Source organism: Podarcis raffonei, chromosome 4, assembly GCF_027172205.1.
Source record: "Podarcis raffonei isolate rPodRaf1 chromosome 4, rPodRaf1.pri, whole genome shotgun sequence".
NCBI lineage: Eukaryota > Metazoa > Chordata > Lepidosauria > Squamata > Lacertidae > Podarcis > Podarcis raffonei.
Genome location: NC_070605.1, coordinates 74041005 through 74064862, shown reverse-complemented (window position 1 = coordinate 74064862; position 23858 = coordinate 74041005). Strand labels below are relative to the sequence as shown.

The 23858-nt window shown below is 41.0% G+C and overlaps 1 protein-coding gene across 1 annotated transcript in view; it reads right to left on the bottom strand.

Moving 5' to 3' along the window:
* Positions 1 to 23858, bottom strand: part of OCA2 (OCA2 melanosomal transmembrane protein) — a 128267-nt gene that overhangs the window by 69936 nt on the left and 34473 nt on the right. Inside the window, exons 9-14 of the mRNA XM_053384111.1 lie at positions 15923 to 15994; positions 13831 to 13896; positions 12535 to 12591; positions 11562 to 11686; positions 8740 to 8878; positions 3718 to 3850 (exon numbers count right to left, since the gene is read on the bottom strand). Of these exons, the coding sequence (XP_053240086.1) occupies positions 3718 to 3850; positions 8740 to 8878; positions 11562 to 11686; positions 12535 to 12591; positions 13831 to 13896; positions 15923 to 15994 (592 nt within the window). The remainder of the gene's footprint in view (positions 1 to 3717; positions 3851 to 8739; positions 8879 to 11561; positions 11687 to 12534; positions 12592 to 13830; positions 13897 to 15922; positions 15995 to 23858) is intronic.

Below are 23858 nucleotides of genomic sequence, written 5' to 3'. Positions count from 1 at the left end.
ATGAAAGCTATCTTCAGATATCTCAAGGGCTGTCACATGGAATCTTGTTTTCTCCTTCTCTGAAGGGTAGGACTCGAACCAATGGCTTCAAATTACAAGAAAGGAGATTCCAACTAAACATCAAGATGAACTTTCTGACAGTAAGAGCTGTTTGACAGTGGAACGGTCTCCGACTTGGGAAATTGTGGACTCTCCTTCCTTGGAGGTTTTTAAGCAGAGGTTCGGTGGCAATCTGATGTGTTAGAAGAAGAGTTTGGATTTGGATTTGATATCCCACTTTATCACTACCCGAAGGAGTCTCAAAGCGGCTAACATTCTCCTTTCCCTTCCTCCCCCACAACAAACACTCTGAGGTGAGTGGGGCTGAGAGACTTCAGAGAAGTGTGACTAGCCCAAGGTCACCCAGCAGCTGCATGTGGAGGAGCGGAGACGCGAACCCGGTTCACCAGATTATGAATCAACTGCTCTTAAGTGTGTTGCACTTTCTGAAACAATACACAAACAATAACACAGGCATCTTTTGAAATTCACACTGTTAATGCCAAATTGCAAGTCAAGTGTACAAAAGACCCTTGTTGTCCCTTCCAACTCTACGATTCTATGATTCTATACTCTGTCAAAACTTGAAAAGCCTTCAATAAACAGTTAATTAAAAAAGAAAAGTCTGCAATACATATGAACATCCCTACAGAGTGCAAGTAGTCTCATTACAGTGGGAAAGATCAGTCTTGTGAATCCTTTCTAATTTAAGCAGCTGAATAGCAACACGCAGTACTCAAAAGGATATGACAAGGAAGGAAATCAAAGCAGCAGAGAACAGTAAACTGGTTCTTTATATATACATTCAGTGCTTGTTTGATTGGTAATCAGAGGGCAACATAGCAGACACCAAGCTGATTGAAACAGCTGCTTCAAACAATCTATTGAAGGTTATCGCAAAACCACAGCAATTAGAGATCGAAAAGACCCATTAAAACATCTTGCAGACATTCTGTTACTTCTCTGAAGCCAATTTGCCCCAGCTCCCTTTTAATGAAATGTTCTTTGATCACCTCTCCCATCCCATTTTACAGAAAATGTTAATAGATCTAGTACTTTAGTATTTGCTTTTATTGAGCAGGTACTGATTGGCTCCATCATGATGTAGCTTGTTGCTGATTATAGGGAAAAAAGAAGATCGCTTGCTAATTACGAGAACTGCTGAATCTGACTATAGTAGGCGGCAGAGTACCACAGATGACAAGTCTAATTTGAGCCTGAATATGCTTGTTTCTTCAAGGGCAGCAGAATTTTGGCTAGTTAAATATACCATTTTTGTATGGATGATTATGCTATTTTTAAACAACAGCATGTCCTTCCATTTCTCTTCTGTTTTTCAATAAATAACCCAAGCTTGAGGAAGAGTTCAACCCTCCCTTTGTTTCCAGGGGGATTTGCTTCCAAGTAAATGCCTTGGGATTTTAGTCTTGTGTCTCATTACCAATTAAATGAATGTCGTTTCTTACAATGCCTTGTACTCGGGTACAGATCCCCAGTGCAAAATTTGCATATGGAAAATCAGATATGAAGGCTGCATGTGTGTCAAAATCTATGCTAGCCACTGGAGACTGAATTAAATTCAGTTTGCGTTGAAAGGCAAGCCTGTCAAATTTGTGCTTTCTGAAACAATACACAAACAATAACACAGGCATCTTTTGAAATTCACACTGTTAATGCCAAATTGCAAGTCAAGTGTACGAAAGTGTGTATACCAAAGTATGCATATATTAATAAATCTAACATGCAAATATGCACCCTATTAGGGAAATTTGCTTTGCAAAAATGTGCACATTGTAATATATCACATACAAAAATGTGTATATTCAGAGAAATTTGCACTAAAATGATGAGGAGTTTTCATGAGGATTTTTCTATTAAAAATGCATACTGATGTGGAAATTTGGAGGACTGAATTTAATGTTGGGGGAAAACAAGAAACTGAGAGAAACCAAAATTGGCAGATTTGCTCATCCTTACCAGTCATTTTAGGGATGCGGGTGGCGCTGTGGGTTAAACCACAGAGCCTAGGACTTGCCAATCAGAAGGTTGGCAATTCGAATCCCCACAACGGGGTGAGCTCCCGTTGCTCGGTCCCTGCTTCTGCCAACCTAGCAGTTCAAAAGCATGTCAAAGTGCAAGTAGATAAATAGGTACCGCTCCGGCGGGAAGGTAAACGGCGTTTCCGTGTGCTGCTCTGGTTCGCCAGAAGTGGCTTAGTCATGCTGGCCACATGACCCGGAAGCTGTACGCCGGCTCCCGAGGCCAGTAAAGCAAGATGAGCGCCACAACCCCAGAGTCGGCCACAACTGGACCTAACCGTCAGGGGTCCCTTTACCTTTACCAGTCATTTTACAATACCATTTATTCAAAAAAAAAATTGTTTATTTCATAAAATTGTAAACAAACAAACCTTAAAGCAGTGAAAAACCTCTAAGAAGAAAACCTTAAATAAGAGTGCCCCCCAATCGCGTTAAGGCACTAAAATCCTGTGCATATTATATACCCATCAATGGGTATGTACAACTAATCCCCACAATCCTTATGAAAGGTTTACGAGGACCACGGAAATCTATTATTTTTTGCCGGATGTATGCACATATAACTACATCACATATTGCATCCTCATATGTGGGGGAGGGGCATCATTAGCCCCTTGTTTCACTCAATGTACAGTACAGTATTTAAAGATCTACAATTGTGTGACCTGGGCTCTAGGGATTTGCCAGCTTTTAAAGTTTGCCATATTTTTCCGTCTATAAGATACCCCCGTGTATAAGACGCCCCCTATTTTGGCAGACTCAGATTTAAGAAAATGAGGGGAGATGGCCCCATGTATAAGATGCCCCCTAATTTTTGACATTCTTTTTAGGGGAAAACCCTAGTCTTATACACGGGAAAAAATGGTATTTACTATTAAATGTATTTTTTAAAACTTGCAGTGAAATAACCAGAATTTTAAGTTAGAAAAGATCTGAAGGTACTGGTTGGAAAAGATGTTTTCTACAACCTAGAGTTGGAATTATTATTATTATTATTATTATTATTAGCCAGCCACTCTGTTGAGTTGGAAAGGACCCCAAAAGTCATCTAGTCTCAACTCCCTGCAATGAAAGAATCTCAGCTAGAGATTCTCAGCCTTATATTACAAAGGCTTAATGGCCTTTCATGAAGTCTTCTTCAATCTGGTTGTTGTTGAAGAGACCCACATACAGATTTTTATGTGTTTATTTTCAGAACTTCTGTTCCGCTTTTCCATTCAATAACCAAGGCAGCCTATGACAGGAAGAATTCTACGTGGGATTAATTCTGAATGTTCATATTTTAATGTTCGTATAACTAGCTTTGTATTTTAGAAACTGCTTAGAACTCTATTAAGCATTATATAAATTTAACAAAATAGACAGGAACAGGTCCAGTTCCCAAGACCCTGATTCATTATATCTGATACACTTTGCACCATATGCTCTCCGCAACAAATCTCTGATGTAAGAAGGGGAAATAATGGCTTGAGGGCTAAAGAAAACAAGCAATGGTCCATTAGTATAACAAAGAGGGAAAGGAACTTGGCAGCTAGACTAAGGCATTTTCATACAATTAAAAACACAAGGGTGTTATGAGTTCGTTTGGTTATTGCATCTATTCCCCTTCCCCAACATATAATCTGAAGCTCAAACTCACCAACAATTTCACTTGGCTCTTTGTTGTATAGCTTTTTGTTCCAGTAGAGAAGTCTTAGGAAAGGAATGGAGACAAGAAGCACGAGGCAAATCCCAACAAACATGTGCCCTGTAAATCCTGCAAAGTCCACTCCCTGGGAATAAAAGATATATAATTGAAGTAGAATCAATTACAGCAACTCTCAGTGCGATACATAAAACAGCACTGAATATTATTGTAGTGTCTTCTTAGCAGAACAGTGCAGGTCTCCTTCTGTACTTGGCAATATAATCCAGCCAAAATATAGCACTACGTTTAGCACCTTGATTTCAGTTGAGAAGTTAGGTGTATGCTCAGCAAATTTCCACTGGCATAAACCCCATACATTTGAAGTGCATTTATACGACTTAAAACATTCACGGCGTCCTCCAAAGAATCTTGGGAACTGTAGTCTAACCCTCACAGAGCTACAATTCCTAGGAGCCTTAACAAACTACAGCTCCCAGCATTCTTCGGGGGAAAGCCATGTATATTAAACATGCTTTATATGTATGGTGTGGATGTGACCAGAAAGGATGGTGAAATTTATTTTATTTTATTTGCAATAATCAAACTTGGTATTCCACTGAACTCTGTTTTATTGAGGTGATGATGAAAGCAATTAACATTTATTATTATGTTTCTTATCCTGTCTTCTGACCTAAATAGCTCTTTGAGGGGGATGAAGGTAGTAATGATTAATCACAGAATCATAGAATTGTAAAGTTGGAAAGGACCCCAAGGGTCATCTAGTCCAACCCCCTGCAGTGCAGGAATCTCAGCTAAATAATTTTTTGACAGGTGGTTTCTCCCATGCCTACGAGTCAAAGGCGGGTATTCCGATTGTAACACTTATTTTTTATATAAAATGACTAACTTCAAATAAATATATAATTTACAATTAATTTATTTCCCTCCTTTTTGTGTTTTCGATCAGCTTTCAGAAAGTGTGAATTTGTTGCATTCATCTTTAAATGCATGCTGAACTGAATTTCTTCTCCATCCCTAGAAGCAGAAGTTTCTGATCTTCTTGAGGCTGCACCAGTGGAAGGGAAGACTCACCCAGCAAAGTCTCATTCATGTAGCACTAAATTAAACTTTTGAACTCTTGGTGGCATGTGAATCTCTTGCTGATTAAGATGTGTTACATGATTTCAAGCATCCGGCATTCTCTGAAGTCAGTGCTTCCCTTTACATCACCTAAGAAAGGAGCATCTGCCAAGATTTTGTAACTTACTCTTTCCACAATTACTTCAAGAGCCATATACTACATACATAAGATAAGTAAGATAATCCCAACTTGTGTGTGACAGTCCTTCGGCTATATAGAGGTGGCTGCTAATATTAGGGAAACGTTCTTGCTTCCATGTGGAACAGAACTGGAAACGTTCCAGAAATATGCTTAATTTGAAAAGGAAACGTATTGAAATGAGCTAAAAATCAAAGTCGTTGCTTTTTGCGAAAATGGAAATCATGACAAGCAAGACAAGACTACACAAGACAAGAACATTTTAAAAAAGCAATAACAGAGCTTAAGCTTTAAAAGGTTTCAGAAAACTTTATGGCGTTATCGGGAGGGGGTGCTCTGAAACTTTAGGCGACATTTTTACTTTATGGTCTGCTAGTTTATGACCTCTCAGGCAGTGTAAAGCTAAGATAGGAAACTGTTATAATCTCTGAAGCCTCAAAGTCGCAAATGTTGAAAATTTATGGGTACAAAGGTAGTCAATCCTGCACCACAAAAATAAAAACATTTGGTTGTGTGTTTCTTTAAAAAATAATTAAACCGGGCAACTTTTTACCTAAGATTCCTGGGGAAATGTTTTAAAGTGTTACAGAAATAAACTGTGCAGCATTCCAATACTACATTGAAAAATGTAGTACATCACCTTGAGCTCCTTTGAGAAGATGTTGAAATAAATAAATAATAGACTTGTGGTTTTCCAAGGCATATGCAGCCCAGAGCCATATACAGAGGACTACTACCAGGTGCTTGATTTTTTTACCTACACTGGGTCTCTTACAGCTCTTAATGCTAAATGATGGCGAGAAACAAAAGGATGTGACAATCCTTTTCATAACCTTTTACAGCAGAGGTCCTGGCATCTGCCCAATTGGGTGCCACACAACAACACTGAAGACAGATCTTACACCCCATCTAGTTAATGTTGGCTGAGTTGGTGCACACTGGATTACAGTTTGGGCATGGTCAAGTTAAAACATTTTATTCTCCCAGGAATCTGGATAGCTTGTATTTTAAATGGCTCTGTAACTAAGTAAAATATTGTCGTAGTATGTCATCCTTGATTGGCTTGGAATGTCAGGGCAACTGTGTTCTAGCAGTCCCTGGTTCCAGAGTCTTAAAACATAGCCCGGCCGGATTGGCCAGGATTCAAAATATGCCTGTGGCAGGCAAGGCCAACAATCCACAGTGGCCGGCCAGGGAATTACCCATGACGAGCCACCTAGCCCCCTGACATTGGTCCCATAGGGGGTTGAGGGACCCACGACGGGCCGCAATAGCTGCCCACCTCCGTGACTGGGTAAGCCGCCATTGCTGACTCTAGAAGATCAAGCTGATAGACTTATTGTTAATGCTTATTCCCCATCTAAGCAATGAAGAAACAAAGAGAACAAGAAATATACCTCTTCTGTTACGTAAATAGGGTACCAATAATTTTTATTCCTTTGCAGAGTGGGAGTGAAGGGCTATTAATCACTGCTGGGAAATATTTCCCATTTTAGTTCACTTGCATTTTTCTACAAAGTACATCCTTATCTCTGTGTTTTTAATGAACAAATTGTGGCAAGTCTAAATGCATTCAAACAGTCTTTGAGCCGAGCAAGAGATGAAGTCTATAAAGGAGAGAAAGAGATCTATCAAGCACAGTAAACCGATGCCTAACATAAAATACAGCTTTTGTATTATTTTATTTCTGTTCGAGGCAATAAGCTGCTTTTCAGATTTCCATTCCCAATGTTTAAAAATCTAGACTTAAAGACTGTATTTCATCTGTCTGAGGAAAACACACACAGAGCGAGAACCCAATGTATTTCTGGAAAGTATCACCTTGGAGCAATCAGGATCTCCATGAGAAGTATATATATATTCATGTGCCACACATACATAGAGAAGTGACTCCCCCCAAAATCAGTTGGGGTTGTATTAAATTAATGCACTGTCACTGGAGGTCAGTGCAGCCAGCCTTTATCGGGTCCCAAGCCCCACCCACATAGTCCAGCCAGATTGGCCAGGATTCAAATAACAGATGGAAGAAGATTGGAAGAAATTTAAAGACTATTTGCAGAAACATTGTAAAATTAATGAATGTTAAAATGATGTTGGATTGAAATTAAGCAGCCTTAGTAACAAGGTCAATAAGAATATGTAAAAATGGATTGATAAGGGATGAAAATATATAGTTATAATATGTTGAGATATGGAGTTAAGATAAATGAAAGAGGGTAAGGATTTGCAGAACTAACCATGTGAAAGGGAATACAAAAAAGGGAGGTGTGAGGAGGTCAGGGAAATAAGCAAACGAAATTTAAGCCATGAAAAAATTGATTTGTTTTTAATTTTTTCTATATATTTTTTCTGTATTTCGTATCTTTTTTTCCCCTATGTATTTTTGTATTTTTTGTATTTTTCCTTTTTTTTCTCTTGTTTTTTTTATATTCTGCAATTTTCTTTCGTTTGTAAAACCTTAATAAATATCTTTTTTAAAAAAAAAATAACAGATGGCGGGAAAGCCCGCCAATCTCCAGTGGCCGGCCTGGGAATTCCCTAACTGCCAACTGCCTAGCCCTGGCATTGCTCCTAAGAGGAAGGCGTTTGATATGATGGACCACATCTGCTGCCCATCCTGTGACTGGGTAAGCAGCCATTATCCACCATGTTGTTCACACAGTGTCAGCGCAAGCTGAGGTTAACACTGGAAGAAGCTTCAGTAGCCAATAAAATGTCCACAGCCATGATAGACCTTTTTCAAGTATAAATAACATCAAGTTGAGATATTTTGGGGAGTCACTGGTCTTCAAAATCATGTTTTAAATGTTAAAAGAAGGGGATATCCTCAAGCAAATAAGACTAGTCTTAACATTTCACAAGTCATACAAAGCTCAACAGTGGGAAAGAAATAGAAGGGGAAATCCCAGGACAGCAACAAATCCCTCCATCCGTGTTCATGACATGGCAATAAAAGTGCATCTCTGTGCAAACGCAACAAACCAGAAGTTATAATACTGGTGATATATTAAAGCTACTGTTGTGTTTATAAAAACCAGAAGGTGCATATGGAACTCATACAAAGTATCTGATGTTTAAGGGGAAAGTGTATTCTGTACATTAAGTATAAAATGTTTGAGGAAAATATATATTTTTTTAACTGTTCCCATATCAATACTGCATCCATAATGTCATTTGTTGTTCAATTCTCCAAAGGGAAAGGGGGGAATTGTTTGTTGTTTTGGATTTGTATGCTTGAAAAATAAATCTATCTATCTCTCTCTCTATCTCTCTGTGTGTGTGTGTGTGTGTGTGCGCGCGCGCCCAGATTAAGGAGAAGGGAGAAAACAAGGCAATGGTCAATACAAGTAAAAAGCCTGATTAAATGGATGGCAAAATCACAAACAAACAAACCAATTACCCAGCTGCAGTGCAAGCCTATGTGTATCTACTCAGAAGTAAGTTCCAGTGAATTCAATAGAACTTACTTCCAGGTAAGTGTGTATATAGAACTGCAGCCTTTATACTAAAGTAGAATTTATATTAATCAGAGATGAGATGCATATGTATTATGTATTAGTGTGGGGTGTTTTTCTTTCTTTCCTCAGGTTTGCATTATCCCTTACAGCATCAGTCTAGAAAAAAAATAACAACTGGTTCTGTGCCAGAACAGGTGCAGTCTTTTATCTTTCAGCACAGTGGGAAGAACAGATAAGCACTGCTGAATAGAGCATCTGTATTTATTTTCCATTTGCACAATAGGCAGCAATACATACCTCGTTCCTGAGCTCCTGCTTTGAAACAATAATCACATTGGGTGGGTCCCCAATAGCTGTAGAGGCCCCTCCAATGTTTGTGAAGATTACTTCGGCAATCAGGACATGCCTGGGATCTAGGTTAAGCACCTCACATAACCTGCAAAGACACAGATCAAAAATACAATCTGATCCTTTTCATATGATTTCTAAAATCGCTGGTTTATGTTTCCAAAGCTAGCTCAAACGTTGCGCCAGAAAGAGAGCCCATTAGTATTTGTGATAGATAAAAATAAATATCGTGTCCCACACCCCAATGAGCAAATCATTTTTCGCTCTTATCATAAGAAGAGCATTCACATAATAGTCCCTCACTTTGCTGAATATTAGATTGCAGCTTTCTTGTACAGACCTGATTTGCAAAGAACAGACAAACAGTTCAAACAGTGGAATCTAGCGGAAATTATAATAGATGCAGATCTGCTTGCAGTTTGCTTGGGTTGCTCCTCCACTTCCTCTCCTTAAATCCCTTTTCCTATTGACAAAGGCAAGACGACTAGTATTCACAAGCAGGCCCTGCGACAATATGTTGTGAAGTGGAGTGCTCCTGTTCCAGGGTTCCAGCCAACCATGTCTTTTCCGAGGCATTCCATTCCATTTCCTCCCAAACCTGCCCCGTGTTTTCCTCTCAACAGACAAGTCAGTATTCCATGCTCAGGCCTAACTGGACTGGTTTGGTGTTTGTTTGTATTTCTGCAAACCAGCTTGCCTTGTGCATGGATGGTGCTGTTCTAGCTATATGGAGGGACACCCCCCCTTAGAGAATGGGTTGGTGTATAACAGGGGTGAGGACCCTTTTTCAGCAGAGAGGCCACAAGCCAGTGGTAGGCGAGGCCAGAGGCAAATGTGATGGGGTCAAATGCAAAAGTAAACAGAGCGTGTTAAGTTGTGGGTGAACATATCAGACGACACAGCGATTCTTCAGACAGCTCTTGTTTATTCACAGGCCAGAACAGAACTGGGCTGAAGGGTTCAGCCAACCTGCTTATATAGAGCTCAACTACAACGCAACAGTAACAACTTTCTGTAACCGATCACTGAACGTCACTTTCAATTTCTTATTTACATATGCAGACCTGAGTGAAAACTATCTACAGTATTCCACTGCTGGACCAGGGTGAGAACTTCAGTACATAACAGAGCAACTGATGGGAGCTACATTCCAGCCACAGAAAAAGCTAAAGGTTTCTACTCTACACATCCATCCAGGCAAACAGGATGCAGTCACATAGTTTAAGGACACTTAGCCCTGCCAAGTGCATAAAAGCACTTGAGAAGGGTGTAGAGCAGGAATGTTGACTGGTGTGGCCCAGGAAAGGGACACTGGCTGGGGACAAACCCAGGGGCCAGACAGAAATGCCTGGAGGGCCACATCTGGCTCCTGGGCCTGAGGTTGTCCACCCCTAGTAAGATGATTGGGATTCATCTTGGTAACTGCTGCAAAATACTGAGTTTGCCACAAAATGTGACAAGAAAATAAGATCATATTTCATGCACCGCTGGTAAAGGGCTAAAGCCTTATTGTCAAGGAATCAGGAGAATTTTCTACTAAGCTGCATCACCATGGTAATAGCAGCTTAGAATACCATTTTAAAATTGGACTGAAGAAGTCTGAGGAAGACAGCAACAAAATAAAGTGAATGACTAACACAGCAGTGAAAGAGGGGAGGGGAGGAAACAGAGCTTGTTTAAAAACTGTGTGTGTGTGTGAGAGAGAGAGAGAGAGAGAGAGAGAGAGAGAGAGAGAGAGGTTCCAGATAAGGAAATTTAAAAGTCATGTCGCCGTGACATCTGCATATGAAAAATATATGCACACATAAATTATTACCAGTTAAGTCAACTTCCACATTTTGCAGCATATCTGAAACAACCAATACCTTGGCAATATTTATTTTACTCAGGGACAATTCTACCATTATGGGCTGAAAGGTGGAGCTCTGCCTAATAAAATATCAGAGAGAGTACAATTACTTTTGTTTGGGCTTCAAGACTAATTTCCAGCTGAAAACTCACAAACCAGCAGGCAGGAGAAAGGAGTGTCAGTATATTGAGGGTGTGCATCTATATGTCAGTCCTCAAATAAAGCTAGGGGTGGAAAGTCAAGTTTTAATTACGCAGTGGTGAGGGCAACTGAAAACTCATCATTGCAGGCACTTTGCTGCAGTTTTGAAGTGGGCTGCACTTCAGAATTAAAGCAAGAATAAAGCAGAACTGTCTGAAAGAATAAAGCATGGAGAGATAAGGTTGGGTTCAGCTGCCATCACACATACAAATGCCTGGTAGTCTAAGGTCAAGCCTCCACCTCCACCTTTATGCATGAATGGGGCAAGCACATGAGTCAATAAACGTAGCTGCCCACACCATGCTCTGACTCACATGATGACTCATCTCTCTCTGGAAGGTCTCCAGGTAAATCCCTCCCTGGGTCTGTTTCTCCCAACCATTGCTTTGTTGCAAAAATCCTAGTGACCCACAGGCTGCCTGTTAGGTCTATCTTCTATCCTCCTTCCCTCCTCCAGTAAAGACAAACACAATCCCAGCCTCTTGGGACTGTAAGAAAACAGCCCACATTGGAGCTGACCATATGGGAGAGGGGGACTTGTTGCCTGGCTGAAGTCAAGAGAGAAGTGAGGCGACCTGAGTGAAGGGTGGCCAGGGTGACCTCCCACCTGCCTGTGTTCAGACGGCATATTAGGACACTCAAAATGGTTTGAATCCCCTGCCCATTCGACCTTCATGAGGTTTTGTTTGTTTGCTTGCTTGCTTGTCTTTTGAAGAACTACCTTATGGTGACTGGGGTAAAGAGGAGCATTGTAGTAACGTTGTCCAAGAAGGCTGAGAGTATCGCAGCAATAAGACAGAGAATGATAATCATGGCCCACACTTTGCCTCGAGAGAGTCTGTAAGCCTAATAAAAACACACACAGAGGAAATATGATGGAATTGATTAGCACAATGGACAACATCACAGTTCTTGCTAAGCAACTAGATGTGGAGCTGTCGTTCAGCATCACCTCATACCAAGAGGTACAGTGTTTATTAAGCTGTGGTAAAGTGAATTTTGCCAGTTTTTCAAAATGGGAAAAGGGGGGGGGGGCTTACGAATCTAAGTATTTCAGAAGACAAAAGCCAGTGTTATCATACATTCCCTAAGATACAATGAAGCCAAAGCAAATCGTGCCTAACATTAAAATTTATGAGTACATGTAAAATGCTGCAAAGGTGTGTTTTATTGTCATTTCTTAAAAATCAAATACATATTCCGCTCTTCCTCCCAAGGAGTCCATTTTATATTATAGCAATGCACGTTCACTGATAGTACATGCTGCAGCAGGAATTCACCATTTGCCACTACTTAATGTGAGAAGTGGTCCTCTTTGCCTTATTGATACTAATGGCATTTAAGTACCATTAATTTAAACAGGGTTTAAGAGAGTTGAGCACTGTGCCTACAGCCCTTACCCATCACTTCTAAGATAATTTTGCCAAAAGCGTCATCCATCTGCTAAAACCTTTAGAAAATTACAGGATGAATGTTGCTGCTTTTTTTGCAAGGTCTGCCAGTAATGATCAAAGCACGAATAGGCTAGAAATAAGTAATTGACCTGAGAGGGGAAGGGAGACAGTCAAATGGACTCAAGCATGCTTTTTTTGTTGTTCTGTATAGCAAAGATGGCAAAGTATTATTAAATTCTAGTGCTAAATAGTATATACGGTAAATGCTTTCCACTAAAAAGAAGGGAGGAACAGACCTACCTTTACTGCACAATAATCAAAAAATCCAGTTTCAGAAAAGATGGCAACTAAAAGCATCTATGGAGGTTTTTAAAAAAAGAAAATATATTACTATCTATACAGTTAGTTTTCATCAATAAAGAATGGTTTAATGCACCCACCCCTTCCCATTTTTGGAGAATCCTTCTGTTCAAATTTGCACATATATTTTCCCATACTAAACATAAAAGGGAATGCACAAGTTTTCATTTGGAATAGAGGGATTCACCAGGGCACCCTCCACACTGAGGCTTTTTTATGAGTGTATCCTGCAGTGTGCCACAGATGCAATAATAGCGCAGGTCAATTTATACTGGACCATCCACACATTTTTCCATTTTAGTAGTTGTTCCAATATGTTTCCCCAGTGTCACTGCATTACTTGAACTCTAGAACTACAGTGCAACAAAAATAAAAATAAACCACGTTGTTTGTGGTATAAAAAGCTACGGAATGTAACCAGGAAATTACAGGACATGCACTCATCGGAAATGAACCAGTATAGCCAGTCCAAATATTTTGCAAGTGCACAAGTAATCATGGATGCACAATATATTTTTTTTTAAAAAAACCATCTGGAGGGGCCCCAAAACTTAATCTTAGATCAAAAATGATCAGAGATTCAGTGCAAACTGCTTCCCAGTTTTTTAAGGATCTATTTATTGCTTGTCACTTGATAGCCAGTACCAAGGCTTTTTTTCTAGAAAAAGAGGTACTAGAACTTGTTGAGCTTTTTTTTAAAGGGGGGAGCCTTATGCTGCCTTCTGCAATACCACCCGCAGCCTTCGTCACACAACACAGAGTACCATGCCACCCGCAGCTTCTGTCACGCAGCCCCCAGCGACATACTGATGTGCCAACATGCTGCCACGCTACAGAGGTGCTGGAACACACCAAAGAGATGCTAGAACTCTGTTTCGGTGAGTTCTGGCTGAAAAAAAGCCCTGGTCAGTACTAACAAAGCAAAATTTTGACGTCATATCTGTTGGAATGCATGCTCCCCCGCATTATGAAATTATTTCTCCTACCACAAAAGCCAATGGAGGATACCAAAATGATTTCAAAATCTGCCAACCCTAAATTTGCCCAGAAGCTTCCAGCGACATTAAGAGGAATTAAATTTCCAAATTCCTACACTGGAAAAGCTTCAAAGGGAACTAATATGACTGTAGCTGCTCTCAAATGTAGCATATTTTTTTAACGTTTAGCAACAATTAAGTTTGATATAATTCCAGAACACTTAAGGCACAAGGTGTATATATAGAAGTTTTTAATTACCATTCCGAACAAAAGCGCCAGAGTTTCATAATCAATCCATGCCACTACTTTGACCAGGCTCGGCTTCTGCAATTAGAGAGTGCAATTATCATTTAATCCCATAGATCTCCTACCTAGCGATTAGCTCTGCAAATGCAAACTCTTTAAAAAAACCACTATTAAAATGCACTTTGACGGAAATTAGTTAGTCTTTTTGCAAGAATTTCTCTGTTGGCACTGTAATACGCAGACATCTTGAAGGGCTCATTTACAAGGTGCCTACATTAAGCATTTTCGATTGTCTTATTATTTTTGTTTTTCTACACCTTACTGCACCTTTATAGACATAAATGAAAACTGAAATACTGGGCTCCTTTAGTTGCTGTTTTGCTGATGAGATAATATCGTGCAGGTTCTTTCTGTGGACAGTTCAAAAGGAGTTCAGGGAGAAACAACTTTCAAGTTTAAGAACCAAGAGATAAAACTGAACAGTTTTTCTTAAAAACGATGTTGATTTGGCAAGGATTTGTCTGCTGTGCTGTGCTAAGAATGTTTATAATAATTTAAAGAACTGAACAGATAATGAAGAGGAAGAAGAAAATCACAACAAAAAGGGTATTGTTAAGAACATAAGAGCACTCCTGCTGGATCAGACCAAAGGCTTTTCTAGTCCAGCATCCTCTTGCCCACAGTGACCAGACAGAAACCTGTGGGCTTCCACTTCTGTTACCCAGTAACAGGAATTCTGAGGCATGCTGCCTGGAAGTGTTATAGAGCTATTATGAGCACTGATAGCCTCATCCACCATGAATGCCATGGTGGGAGGGGAAGAAGGCTCAGAGCCAGGGGATTGGTGGTTGGACAGCAGTGAAGGGTCAGAGGGGAAAGAGGGAGCAGACTAGGGGGAGGAGGTGTCAGAAACTGAAGACGCAACAGGGTTTAGTGAGCAGGAAGAGGCTGTGGCAGACGACAGTCCAGACTCAAAGGCAGGAGAGGAGGAGGTTCAGGAGACAGAGATGAGGCAGGCTGCTGAAGAATCCTAGGGGTCTCCCAGTCCTGCTGCAACCATCTCCCCCCCCCCTCGCCAGTCTCACAGAACACAGAGAGAAATGAAGAGGGTGGAGCAACGTGAGACAAGATGATGAAGCCTTAGGCTGCTGGGGAATTAACCAGGGGAAGAACCTTAGAGAGCAGTGGGAAGGTGAGGGCCTTCAGGCCTTGCAGCTGCCTCATTGGGGCAAGACCTACTGGGAAAGGTTGCTGGGACCACTAGGGATGAGCTGTTTTGTTTCTTTGAATAAAGAGTTAACTTCACTGCCATCCGATGTTTTATTGTTTTATTGCTGACCTACGCCTGACTCCAGCTCCTGACAATGAATTTGTCTAATCCCATTTTAAAGAAATCTAAATTAGTTATCCACTGTCACATGGCTATGAAGATCTTAACAGCTTGTGGCCAGCACATCTCAGAGATGTTTTCCTCCTATGCCCCATCATTATGCATAATGAATTTAAGAAGCCTACTTAAGTGTGTCATCTATATGAGGCAATCATATATATATATAGATGGCACACTTAAGAACTATATAACTATAAGTGTGTGTGTGTGTGTGTGTGTGTGTAGTTCTTACACCTGCAAAGAACTCTCAGGGTCCCTGTCCTGATTCACACATGCAAACACACAACACAAGCCATTTTGTGCCTATGCTAAATAGTGTGGATGACTACAGACACTTTCACTGAAATGTTTCCTTCCCTCCAAAGACGGCTGCTGATCAAGGCAAGGTTGTACAGTGGTGCCTCGCAAGACGAAATTAATTTGTTCCGCGAGTCTTTTCGTCTTGCGATATTTTTCGTCTTGCGAAGCACGGTCCGTCGCAACTGCGCCTCTTCAAGCAGCTTTAGGAAAAAAGCGAACAAACTCGCAAGACGTTTTCATCTTGCGAAGCAAGCCCATAGGGAAAATCGTCTTGCGAAGCAATGCAAAAACCGAAAAACCCTTTCGTCTTGCGCGTTTTCCGTCTTGCGAGGCATTCGTCTTGCGAGGCACCACTGTAAGTGGATTTAGGAATTGGGAGTTTGTAAAAGGAACATATGAGATTTTGCTACTTACATCACCAATCACAGCAAGGGCAGCTAAGGCAGCCAGGGAGCCCAGCATCGCCGCTAATGTCCTGTGAACAATCTGCAACAACAGGAGGGACCAACCCTATTAGTCCAGTTGTTGTCCTTTTAACTCTTATTCCATATGATGTAAAGATCTAGTCACATCTTCCCCATCTTGGTCCTTTGAACACACTGCTTAGAGACGTCTTCAAGGCAAATACTGGCACGTCAACATCAGAAGTGACTGGTCCACAGTCCATAAGTCCATCTGGAAGGGTTCTACTGCCTGCTTTTACACTTTGGCCACACCTGTTTTAATGCTTTGGCCACACCCACTTCAACATGCAGCCCCACCCTGAGGGTCCTGAATCACTTATTTGGTAGCTTAGGGTTCATGTTTACAATTTAATTTACTAACTAGTAACCAACTGAGTTCAAATGAAGTTGTGAGAGAGGAAACATAATTTAGTTCTGCCATGCTTTAGGGTTTCATCCTTAGATCTACAAGGACATGCACGTTTTGTCCCCACATTGGAAGAATGTCAAATCCCCCTACTTTTGACGAAACCTTGAATTGTGAGGAGACACAATTTCCTCTCTCTCAACCACATTCTAGTGGCTGGAGTGTTGTAATTGCAACAATCGTGTCACTTTTACATAGATGTCCCCCCTGTGGAAACCAAGATAAAGCATTTCATTCAGTTTTCATTACTTTACCGCCTGTTTGCAAATATTTAAGAGGGAAGTGGCAAGATGGAATATCTCAATAAATGTTTAAGGCCTCCATGCCAACTTGATTAAGGATGTCCACAAGATTGGTTCTACAAACAATCTTCTTCTTCTTCTTTAGCCATCAAGTGGGTAATTTCATTAAACGAAATGCAATTGCAAAAGGTTTAATATAATTGAAAGAATTTACAGTTATCACCGAATCACCTTCAAATGAGTTAGCAATACTTAAAATATTACTCAGATTTATTTTCTGATGAAAGCATCATTCCACAAAAGCTAATTTCATTAGAATGTCTTTGGCTGAACGGAAAGTAATAAAGCAACCCCTGTGACTCTTTTTTTTTTTTTGTTTCTGTCACAATAGGGTGAAAACTTGATAAAAGGTTTAGCTTCTGTTGCTCGTTTTATCTGAATTCAGATTTTAGCAGTATTCCATTTTAATCCTAGACAGAGACCTATCACAGAATGCACAGCAGCTGAACTCAACGCAGACTCCCTAAACTCATTACACACAAGCATGGGTACAAAAGGCACTGTAGGGGTTATCTCTGCCCCCTAAACACCAATACACACAATGACCATAGCTCTTTGAACTTGTATATGCACGCATAGCACCAGTCTGTTGTTCACCACAAGCTCCCTCCATGGGCTCATGAACCCTGCAATCCCAAGTTAGTATGAGGGATAAATTCCTCCCTGGCCCTAAATACAGCAACCGAAAATTCCATAGCAAGGTCATACCAAAGGCAACACCCTCAATAGTGAGTGGTGTGAGCCATATAGCCAAGGAGGGTGACTGGGAGATCCAAAGATGACTGTGGTGCCGGGTCCAGGAGGTGGTCCTTATTTAAGCCCATGGAATGCACCTGAGTGAAGGCTCCAGCAGGAGTCCCAGTCAGCTCTACCCATCCAAAACCTGCCTCAAGGCCCTCCTGCGATTGGCCAGTTTGCAGGCAGGCCAAATTCAAATGTCCATGGCCAGAGGGAGAGGTTGGGACATCTCCCACCAGGCATTGAGAACTGGCCCAAGGATCCCAGCAATGGGAGCAGGGCAGTGCTGTGCTGCAACTGCCATCTCACAGAGGAGGCTGAGCAGACTTACACACAATACCAAACTAGATGCACCAAGGGTTTGACTTAGTATGGCAGTAACATCATGATAAAGATACGGTGTCAGACATCCTACATCATCCACAGCATTTCCTTTGCTATTTCAGAATTCACTGGTATATCGATTGTCTAGGATAACCATCGGGATGCGGGTGGCACTGTAGGTTAAACCACAGAGCCTAGGACTTGCCGATCAGAAGGTTGGCGGTTCGAATCCCCGCGACGGGGTGAGCTCCTGTTGCTCAGTCCCTGCTCCTGCCAACCTAGCAGTTCGAAAGCACGTCAAAGTGCAAGTAGATAAATAGGTATCGCTCCAGCGGGAAGGTAAACGGCGTTTCCGTGTGCTGCTCTGGAAGCTGTATGCCGGCTCCCTCGGCCAATAAAGCGAGATGAGCGCCGCAACCCCAGAGTCGGCCACAACTGGACCTAATGGTCAGGGGTCCCTTTACCTTTACCTAGGATAACCATCAACAGCTAGTTCTTTCATTGTAAAGATCTACTTTTAAACCTCTCCTTAAGCAAAATTCCCTGAGACGAAGAAACATCTTCTCACAAGGCCTTCTGAGGAACAGAACAGGAATTTGAAATGGATATTTAACATGCCATAAATCACTTGCAGTAAGGTAAGATTTCAAATGTCTGAAAGCTACTGTGCTGTTGTTGTTTTGTCCACTCTATGTAAAGTTTTGCAGTGTTTTGTTATCAGCAGCTAATTTATTCTTTTCTGGTGACTTCTGCCAGACAGTGTGGGATTACATAGTTTCTAAAAAAATAGGACTGACTGAAGCAGAAATTCAGATATCTAGAATCAGCTTCCTACTCCTTTTGAGAAAGCGCTTGAGTGGATTTCGTTAGACAATTCCATACATTGTTGGGGGGTGTTTCATTCTAAAATTCATTGTGCTAAGGCTGTAGCACTGGGGAGTCCCAGGTGGTAAAGGGCTGTTTAAGAACCAAACCAAGAATAGTCTCATAATTTAAAACAATGAATGCCTTCCCAACCCAAATCGAGAAAATATATGTTTTTGATAGTCCACTCAGTTTTTTATTCAAAGACTAAGAACTATAAGGAAGTTGATTTCTGAATTTATGCTTTAAGTCTGCACTATGTTGAAGAAGTATGCTATACTGTGCCATCTGGCAGAGGACACCAGAAGGGGTCAAAACAGTTGCTGATAGCAACAAAAGTGAAAAAATGTTACACATTGTGGCATATAGTGTACTTGAACATGGATTGTTCCATTTTGACTACATAAGCACCAGTACTCTGAGATATATGAGATAATCCAGAAGGCGATTTAAAAAAGAACATTTCCCCCTCATTTATGATTGCATTTGCCATTACTAAAGAGAAAGTAATGCAAGAGGTTCAATGGATTTTTGACAATTAGTATTTAAGGAAAGCTCTCCTGTTTGCTCTTTTTCAATCTTCTACCCTATATCCATTTACAGTGGTACCTCGGATTAAGAACTTAATTCGTTCTGGCGTTCCGTTCTTAACCTGAAACTGTTCTTAACCTGAGGTACCACTTTTAGCTAATGGGGCATCTCGCTGCCGCCGCGCCACCGGAGAGTGAGTTCTGTTCTCATCCTGAAGCAAAGTTCTTAACCCAAGGTACTATTTCTGGGTTAGCTGGTAACCTGAAGCATCTGTAACCTGAAGTACCACTGTACTTAATGAGGAAATTAACAGCATTCCATTTTAAGGAGCAAATACTAGGGGGCAGGGAGCAACACCAGGATGTTAGCAGAAAGGAACTGTGTGTACCACCAGACCCACTAAGCTAGACTGGTTTCTTCAGTCATGGTGGAGCACTCTGTCCAATCACCAGTTGAAGTAAAAGTCAACTGCTAGCCTAGTTGCCTTGTTGTCCTTTGCCTCAGGCAGATATAGATAAGGCTGCCATACATCCAGGTTTCCCCAGACACATCTGGGAATCGAGCTGAAAAATGGCGTCCAGGTGGAAAACCCGGACGTATGACAAATAGGGCAATTAAGAAATCTCCCAAAAGCCCCAAAACTTAATTTTTTGTGAGATGTTCCTAAAAAATAAAAGCTCAACAACTTTGTCCAGATTTTCACTTTGGGGAATATGGCAAACCTATTCATAGAGAACATTTTCTAATGAACATCGTATTAGGCTTCTTTTGGTAGAGTATGAATAAATAACATACTATGTTTTATTCATTTTGTTTCTCTATTACAAGCAGTGGAGCATGGTATATAAAAGTACCTTAAGACATGTCCCAGGAAATAAATAAATAAAACAACCTAAGTGGATGACCCCAAACACAAAAGAGGTACTCTTGAGAAAGTAGACATAGAAACAAAACCTGAGAAGATCCTGTTGTTTTGCTCTGACAAGGGTTTCATGTACAGTACTGATATAAATACAGAGCCCTTTTCAAACAAAAAATTGAGATCCCACACAAACAAAAAAAAGAATTGTCTGGGCAGTAATAACATCTATGCAGTATTTATATTAACTGTAGATTACTGTCGTGTGCCTACAAGGCTGAGTTGAAGTATTACCAAGCTGACACTTTGGGTTGATTTTTGAGCAAATGTTGGGAACCCCTTGAGCTCACTCAGAAACATATTTTGTTTACTTCTTCTGCTACTTTTTACAAATACTGCAGCCACAGAAAACAAAGGGGGGTGGATTTCCATATGTTCTAGCACTGTATAGTCATTCACCACACAGCATAAAAGACAATGTTATCACTCATTTAGATAATAGTGTGAGTCTCCCTAACTTCCTGTGCTGTACTGCAAAGTACAGTGAGTATTATTCAGTTGCCCAGACAATATATTTTCTTGTGTTCTGACCGTGTCCCGTGACCCATATTATGGATGTTCCACAATCGTATTATAAAGTAGTTGTGTTCTGTGATATAAACGAGCACTGCTAGTTGTTTCTTTTTTCTTTTCCAATGTATTTCTTATCAATTAAAAAAAATGGTGTGGTACAAGCAAATTTTTATTCTGAAACTGTGGCTCAGAGGAAAAAAGTTTGAGAACCACTGCTGTATATTAAGAAAAATAAAATTACCCCTCTCAAAAATACACTCACATAAAGCCCTTTCTGTGAGAATGAGCCTGCAAAAGGTGAAAGCAGAACTGGTCTCTGGTAGGTGTGTAATGATTTAAAAAAAAATAATGGGGGGAAATTATAGAGGACTAAGCAATCAGGACGGAAATTTCTAAACCAACAATGTCAGCTTACATTCTATACATTTTATGTTGTTTGTTCAATGCTCTTTCACCATAAAGAAAAAAGCAGCTGATCCCTCAAGGTTTATTCTTTATAACTTTATTTATTCAGGAAATCTAATGACTGAAGCTCTGATAGAAATTTATGTTTGTAACAGAATTCACAGCCTCATTGAGCCCATTGGGGCTGACTAACAAGTAAGAATGGAAGCGAGTGGCGCTGTGTGTTAAACCACAGAGCCTAGGACTTGCCATTCGGAAGGTTGGTGGTTCGAATCCCTGCGACGGGGTGAGCTCCCGTTGCTTGGTCCCTGCTCCTGCCAACCTAGCAGTTCAAAAGCACATCAAAGTACAAGTAGATAAATAGGTACCGCTCCGGCGGGAAGGTAAATGGCGTTTCCATGCACTGCTCTGGTTTGCCAGAAGCAGCTTAGTCATGGTGGCCACATGACCCGGAAGCTGTACACCGGCTCCCTCGGCCAATAAAGCGGGGTCCCTTTTAACAAGTAAGAATGCATTCAATTGATTGTTGGGGGGGGCAAAAATAAGCAAGACTTGAGCAATTCTCAAACAAAGAACCATAGATGTATTCCATCTAGAGAATTTAAATTCCTGCTCAGAATTGATACCAAGTTACTCACACTCAATATCAGTCAAACCTCTGCCTGAAGAAAAATGCAGAGAAGGCAAAGGTTTGTCACATTCCGAGTGCAATGTATGTGCTAAAAAGAAGTTTAATGGAACAAAAAGTGAAGGTTATTAATGTCAATTTGTGCCCCAAAGAGCCAAAGTTCTTATAGTTCACATATATGAAGCAGAAACATGTCCTGACCAGCCTATCCTTTGAATGTTGCTTTGGAAATACCACTGAAGGAAATGAGACTTGTGAGCAATGATAATGTGGCCAATGAATTCAGTGTGACTTAGGGTGGATCTACACACAGGGGGGGAAACAGCTAGAAATTAAATTGTTATAACGAAAGGGGGGAAGCGCCATTTAAAATTGCATAGAGTTTTCTGCTCTACAGCGCCATCTGGTGTTGCATGTTTATAACACATTCAAAACACTGTTTTTTGACTAAGGTAGCTGAGTCCCTGATTCCTAGCAGCCTTGCTTAAAACTGCAGCAATAATTTATGGGTCCTACAAATCCCTGATTGGCCTTGACCCATGGCAGGGCCTTTTCAGTGGCAGTTCCCCATTTGTAGAATGCCCTCCCTGGTGAGGTACATCTGTTACCATCATTATTGGCTTTCAGGAGGAATTAAAAAATCATTCCTGTTCACTCTGACATTTGAAGGCTGAAAGATACTGTCCCCAACAACAGCAACAGTCAAATAATGTGAATGACCAGTTTACCAGTTCCCACACAGAGACCACAAACGGAACATGTTTTGATTATATTCTGCAACAATCTTAAGCAACTTGGTAAAAAATCTTCCAGAGAATCTTCATCACCTCATTGCACTGTTCAGTGGACTGACATATTATATCCCAGGGGTTGTGAACCTTTTTGGACCAGTGGGCACATTTTGAATTTGGAGAAAGTGCTGTAAATGCCACTGATAGGGTTGGTGATCCATCTTAAGAGTGATCATAATCCCAGATCTAAAACATTACCAGGTTACTATGCAATAGTGAAAAAGATTAATTGCAAGAATGCAAAACCCTTCCAAATCCATAAGGGAGCTTTACTTCATTTACAACAGATTGTAAAAGCACTAGTTCAATGGAGGAACTGACAATTATGTTCAACTCATCTCCATAAAGCAGGCTCAACCCACCAAATTCCACATAAAAAGAACACTTCTTCGTGATATAGTCAATATTGCAGCTTCAGATTGCTTTGGACAAAGGAGGCGAACCTTTAGGGGGGAAGAGAAGCAAGTCTCACTAACCAAATATATCTTGACGAAAAACCCATTTTCAGACTCATTCAGAGCTATCATCAAACATTCAGAACCCAAAGTTTCATTTGCTTGCAACAGGAGCACAAACAAAACCTGTTAAAGGAGAATTTCATCAGTGAACATTTGAGCAACATCCAGCTGAAAAAAACAGCTAGACAGCCCAGCTTGTGATCAATAACAGTTCTGCTGGAGAGACTTGGTTCATGGGATTTACTCCAAAGTTTGACTGATCACCTATAGAAGCTCATCCAGTGGGGCAGCAGACTCTGGCAGCTGCACTGCTGTCACTTACCAGGAGGAGGAAGGGTGTTAGAATTCCTGCTCCATTATTGCAGTCATGGGATTTTTGTCTATCACATGATGGTGTATGTTTTGACTCCACAAAGTGGGAAGTGACGGAGACAGGATGGTTGTGTTACTGTGTTCCATGAAGTGGGACTATTGTCCTTTGCTCTTTCTCTTTGCTGTCTGATGCTAGAGAGAGGGGGAAGCATGTTGCAGTGCTCCGTGTGTGTTTATATGTAAATAAAGTAGATTAGCCAAAATGCTTTGCTGACATCTGTCACGCGAACTGCGCAAACTCTGTGGATCCCTAAGTGTGCCGATGTCTGTTGGCATCGGTCGCTGTGATGTTCAGGCAAAAGAAAGCTTTTGAAGCTCCCAAACGAAAGACCAGGAGGGAGAGAACATGCCAGTCGGGCATGTGTCTCTGCCAGGGTCCTACTCAAGAGTAAGATGAGCTCCTGACAAATGGTTGGGGGGTTGAACAAGTGTCCCCCGAACAAGCACCCGATTGGCTCTGCTGGTGTGCTCACACAGTCCCAAACTCAGCAACACTCCTGCTGGGAGGCTATTGCTGCAGCTACATCCAACTAGGCCAGGCTTCCTCAACCTCAGCCCTCCAGATGTTTTTGGCCTACAACTCCCATGATCCCTAGCTAGCACGACCAGTGCTCAGGGATGATGGGATTTGTAGT